Consider the following 6613-nt stretch of genomic DNA (forward strand, 5'->3'; position numbering starts at 1 on the left):
GTATGGTGACCTCACAGTTCCATTCACAATTTGTCTTGCCTTAGATAGTGATACTAAAGTTATACTTTTAATTTGACGACTTAATTTTCTTCCTAAAACATACTATCTGTGACTCATTTTGTATACTACCACTTCTTCTACTCCAGTCCTTATAATGATAATTTAATCTTACTGCACTAATATGATGTAGCAGTATGAACTTCTGCATTGGTCAGGTATCGAAATCTTGATGACTCATAAAAACTATCGAACTACTGAATATAATTAACTAATCCGAACATTTTACAATCAACATATTCCGCTAATACATTATTGACTTCATAACCAATTTCTTAATAAATCAAAAGTAATCAGAAATTTTATAAAGATAATCATTTTATTTTTTTCTTATATTCATTAATAGGATATTTTTTTCTTTTCATCATTAAAACAAAACGGAATGTATTAGTTTTCATTAGAAAAAAAAAGATAGGTAAAAAACAAAACATGTACAAGAGAAAGGGTTGTTAATGTTAACGGTGTTGTTGTCATGGTGATTTGACGCCTTTTTTCGAGTAAAAATGGAAAAATTAAAAAAAAAACAGAATAGTTACAAATGAATTGATCAATACAAAAGTAGAAAATAGTTATTGCTTTATTATTTATTAAATGTAAACAAATATGGAAGAAGAAGAATAAAAAAAGAGGAAATACATTTTCATACACAAATAAAAAAAAGTTTTGTAATAGCAAAAGAGGTGATGACATGAATTTATTTACAACAGAATTGAAGATGAATTCACCGGATTTTGTTTATTTTTTTAAATATTTACTTATTTGTCAAATGTTCAATGGTGTATTATTTGGAAGAAGGATGATCAAACAGGGAACTGATGAATGTTTATTGAAATTCTAGCTGCTAACTGAAGAACAAGTCGAAATTGTAATGTTATATGTTATCATTGTGTAGTTTGTGTTGAATCTTTTATTTGTTCTTCTGATAGAGATAAACTGATTTCATCTTTAATGGGAGAATATACTGAATCAACATTGTGTGATTTATTGATTGGTGAAGGAGATAGATTTGTATCATCTAAATTCTCATGCTCATTATCATTGTAATATTCATTTTCAATTATAGTTTCATCGGTGAACATAGGTTGTTGTTGTTGTTCTTGTTGTTCATAATTTTCTGGAATTGATTGAAATTCAACTAAACTATTTGATCGAGTTAAATAATCTAAACTTTCGGATGATGTTAAATGTACAGTGATATTATCTCTTGGTGTAAATCCTGGATGTCCCATTTCCATATGTCGCATTAAATGATCTTTACGATAATATGCTTTAGAACAAACACGACATTCAAATGGTTTGAAACCGACATGTTTTAATGCATGACGTTGTAAATTTGATCGTTGTGTAAATTGAGCTTGACATATATGACATCTATAAGTGCCATGTTGTGATAATGTATGCTGTTCTAATGTATGTAATGATGGAAATTCTTCCTTACATTGATTACAGGGAAAACGACGATTGGTACTTTGACGTCGAATTGAAGTTAAACGTCCAGTTTGACCAATATTTGTACGTGTACGACGTCCTATCTTTGCAGGTGTATTCGGTTCAGAATTAGGCTTTTGTTTGTCATTAGAATTATCACTGTATTTTATCTTAGGATCAAATTTTAATGAAGAATTTGAAATTTTTTCACTATTTGATGATGTTGACATTTTCCATACAGCTTGAATTTGATTAAATGCAGCCAATTGTTTTTTATATGATTCTAAAATATCTTGTTCACGATTAAAACAATGTAAATCATATTGTTCCAATTGATCATGTAAATTAAAATATTGATAATGATGATTATCATCAGTTATATTGTTACTATTATTACTATTATGCTTATCATTACTAATGCCAAGTGAATGAGAGATTTGAAATTCTTTTAAAGGTGTAATTGGTGCTAATCGGCAAGAGAACCACCATGTGATAAATCTAATACACCTGAATCAGATGATGGGCTTGTTGGACTTGATGTTGATAATAATGGACTCGTTGATTGATTTATATGTAATAAATTGAAATTATTACTGTTATTATTATTGCTAATATGGTTGTCGTTTTCACACTGCTCATTGTTATAATGATTATTGTAAAGTATATCGTATGGATAACATTTACTAGGATTTAATGGTTTACGACGGGATGTTGTAGACTGTTGATTAATTAATTTCTGACACATTGGATTATTGTTGTTATTATTATCTTCTTGTTTGTTTTCATTTGAAAAATTGGATGATTTTGTCGGTGATTCATAAGTATCATTAAAATAAAGAGTGGTTGAACTACTGTTACTACTATTAGTAGTAGTAGTATTATTATTATTATCTATAGTATTCATTGATATTTCTAATCTTCCTTGAATATGTAATTGTACATTATTTGGAAAACATTCAGCTAATGCATGGCGTATAGCCAGTTGAAGTAATGGTGTACAAATAGGTAAAATTTGTGAACCTATTGAATTTGTATTTGAACTTATCGCCCTGGTTAATGATGAAGTTAATGAAAAATTTGTAAATGATGAATTATTCTCAGAATTCTTATGTGTCATATTTATCATAGGATTGTTATTTATTATAGAATCATTCATTTTATTATTGCGATTAGCAATTATCATTTTAAAAATTGGTATTTGAAGAGCATTTAGATTTAAAATATCAGAATTGTTTGGTATTAATTGATGATTTAAAGGTGTATTATTACAATCATTTTGATGATGATGCTGGTTATTCGGATTGAGAAAACTGTTGAAAATATACGGTAAATATTCATAATTGACATCGTGTAAACCAACGGTATTTAATAAAGTTGGTTGTGAAACTATAGGTGTTGTGAAATTGTCTGATATAGAAAGACCATGACCGGTTGTTGATGATGATAAGACTGGTTGAGAAATCATATTCTGTAATGAAAATAAGAGAATATTAGCAAAAAATCACACATCATATTATGTCCACATGTTGAGTTAATACATAGGAAAAGATTTTCGATTGTTATCTGTTATCTACACTTGTCACGTTGACATGGTAAAAACAAAAGTCTCCTTAAATGATATTACAAGTGATACCGTTTGAAAAAAGACCTAACATTTCTACTAAAAAATAATTGGTTGCATCTAAAGTGCTTAGGACTTTTCTCATCAAGTTGATATAAGTTGGTGAGTTGTTAAAAACTAGGAAGAAATTTCAGGAGATCATTCTCAAAACATAAAAATTCCTTACAAATTGACTGAAGATTAATACATGGACCCTTATCATCGTTTTCATTGAGAAATGAGTTTAGTGTACACTTCTGAATTATCAAATTAGGAAGGGAAATGGTGAGAAGTATGTCAAAATGAAAAAAAAGACCTCTAGTGAGATAAACATGCATCAGTTCATTTATTTAATCATATCAAATGAATTCTCAGTTAAATTACCTCCATGAGACACACAATGATGCTACAGTTCTTAGATTTGGTCTAATTCTTTGAAATGTCTTAATGTGAACTAGTCATACACTATTCCACAGGTTTCATAAGTTTTCATATTTCATGATCGAACTATACTTTATAAAACGATTGAAACTTTAAGACTGATAATCAGTTATCTAGAGAACTACTAGTCAAAAATGATTAAATTCCTAATTTTCTTATTAATAATAATGCCATTCTCCTACAAATAATACTTCTCAATAAAACGTTTGAACTAATTTCTATATTCATCGGAATGAAATAGTTCGTTATATACGCCTTGGGTTGTATGTTACATGGATTACGCGGTAACAGGGAATGCGACATCTTAGAAGAATTCTTATCAGTGGATTTTGGATAAATATTCCTATTCTATCCAATAAATCACAACTTCTTCGAATTAGAAACAACAAGCATATAACCCCAAATACACGAATGAGATTAGTATATTTCACGAAACAGCTAACTCTCATTACAAACTGCATATTCTATCAGTTTACAAGTTTTGATTACAATTAATTTTAAAACGGCCCAGGTTTCTAAGTTGAATTCACTAAACTTCAAAGAGGAAATGAATGTGTTAAATACCAGGACCTATACTACGTTCTGAATAATATACACGGCAGTGAAGTGACATGATCTTGTTTGTATAATAAGCATCTACCCTCTGAAGTTTAATAAGCTGTTAGTGAAAATGATACTTTTAACTATGGTAGAATTTCATAATCCACTAGTGACTAAACAATTCAGTCCACTAATATATTAACAACAGTTTCAATTGACAAATGAATTAAATATCTCTTCTCCTTATACACCTGACAATGTAAAGTGGTTATGATACTATAAAGAAAATCTTATAGATTTATAATATATAAGGAATTGAATTTAATCAAAAGTTAACATCAAAGCAATACATCATTACTTACCATTAATCTCTAGACAAGAGTAAATCAAAACTAGTTGACAGATTCTCGTGTATACAAATAGTGCAGAATGCGATGTGAATAATATGGGAGGTTTAATTCATTTGTTTTTATACACCTCTTATTTACTAAATGTCCATTAGCTGTCGTTTTTAACCAATCAAATTTCAATGCGAGTTATTGGCCCATTTTCATATATGATAGGGTTAGTATACTGACATTTAATTGTTGTCTTAACCAAGTTAGTTTAGACACACACACAAACAATATATTATTAATAATCACTTTTACTCTCTCTCCCCCTTCATCTAATTGATGAGTAGGTTTAGTTTAATCAATAGGAGAAACATGAAGTAGAAATGACTGCTCATAAAAGTGAATACGCAATCTTACAAAAAGGTTAACTAGCCAATAAGAATAGAGAGATATGATATTTGGTGATAATTTTAGCCAATTTGATTGTTAAGTTATATATTAAGCATCATAAATAAAACTTATTACACTAATTGTAATTGGTAGATAGGAACTATTGATGAGTCCCAGAGAAGAAACATTCTTTTAAATGTTGAGTGTAATTTTGGTAATAGATACCACTTAATAGCTGTTGTATGGTCTAAAAAAATGTAATACTGTTTGGAAATTTGTAATGATGCGATTAATTGTTATCCGTGATAAAAAATTTATAGGATACGCAAATATAAATGTAGTTAAATAATCACTATAAGTTATTATCCCATAAAAACTAAGTTGAAAATAAATTCACTTGGTATTGTTTGGTTAAATCTTCTCATTGACGTTTACGACTGCAATTGATCAGTCCCTTATTTGCCATATGTGCATACTGCGCATATTGCCTCGATATAGCCTTAATTCACAAGGATTATAAGCAAAGATGGATAGTGGCTATCAGGACTCAGTGGCTAAGTAGATAACGTGATGGCGTTTGAAGCGAACGCTACTGGGTTTGAGTCCCAGAGTGGACATCAACTCTGAGATGCTCAGGTACATCCAGCTGATGAGTCCCCAAAAAGGAAGAAACGCGCGTTCTGGATTCCACTGCCAGCCACTATCCATCTTTGCTTATAAGTTGAAAATAGTTACAAAGTGTTAATTAGTAGTACTTGAAAGAATGATATTGTGAGATTTCATCTTCACATAACCCACAATATAAAAGGGCTTGAAATAACTTCTTTTTCTTCTGATTCATATCATGTACTGACACTGAGCTTTATCTGTTCTGTGTAATACAGTTATAAGCAATTTATCATGATTTTGTGTTCAGATTCCGAGTAGGATTTACAGCAGTATATATCAGTGAGATATCACATAAGAATGATATTCAAGCATAAGAGTGAATACAATGTAAGTGAATCTTAAACAAGTACGAATAAGCTGTTAATTGACTATTTCAGCTTTTTAGTGTTTATTATTATGATGAAAACACAATGTACCTGTTTGATTTAACATTTTCCTGGAATTATTTATTTTAGATTATATAATCTGTTCTACTCTTGGATTCATTTGTTTAAATGTATAAACTACAAGTATCTTATCTAGATAGATATAAAATTCAGTATAAAATTGTTGATTCATGCCAATTCTAGTGTTCACAATGAGATAACTAATGTTAGCTAGTTTTTACCATGAATCTCTACCTAGAAATATCTGCATATAGAAAATCAACTTGGAATGATCAATATACAGCTTTATTTAAACGGGTGCTACTGATCAAGAAGAAAACTTGGTTCACTCTTCATCCTCGATGATTAGATAAATATGTAGTGATGACACAATCAACGGTGAACTAGTTAAACTCCGCCTAGTACTAGCAAAAAAAGTTCACCTTGTTATATTTAATGACAGTTACCTAAAACCAGTACTGAGATTTGGGAGATGCTCTCCGAATTTAAAGGAGAAAGTGATGAGAACATCCTAAAATAAACAGAATTTCAACACTTCAGAGGAAGTCTTTCTAATTTCCAAAGTTTCGTATTGTTTTCTTCACAGAGTCTATCATCTATGGATGAGTTGAAGATGAACTTACGTTTTCAGCTACATCAAAATGTATTCATAAGTTTACTACCTTTTTCGATTAGATTATGTCGGCTGAGCAACGTGATTATTACTTGGGTTATCTTTCAAAAAGTGACTTCAAAATAACCAATAACTCAACAAGGAAACACCTCGT

At 29.7% G+C, this 6613-nt stretch overlaps 1 protein-coding gene across 1 annotated transcript; it reads right to left on the bottom strand.

Moving 5' to 3' along the window:
- Window positions 1–938: 938 nt before the first annotated feature.
- Smp_145470 (putative zinc finger protein) lies at window positions 939–4431 on the bottom strand (the record flags this gene model as incomplete). The annotated part of the gene is made up of 3 exons (XM_018796873.1): window positions 939–1777; window positions 2440–2953; window positions 4429–4431. 3 exons carry the CDS (start codon window positions 4429–4431, stop codon window positions 939–941), a joined length of 1356 nt encoding a protein of 451 aa, XP_018651971.1.
- Between the last annotated feature and the right edge of the window lie 2182 nt (window positions 4432–6613).

Source organism: Schistosoma mansoni, chromosome 4 (assembly GCF_000237925.1).
Source record: "Schistosoma mansoni strain Puerto Rico chromosome 4, complete genome".
Classification (NCBI taxonomy): Eukaryota; Metazoa; Platyhelminthes; class Trematoda; order Strigeidida; family Schistosomatidae; genus Schistosoma; species Schistosoma mansoni.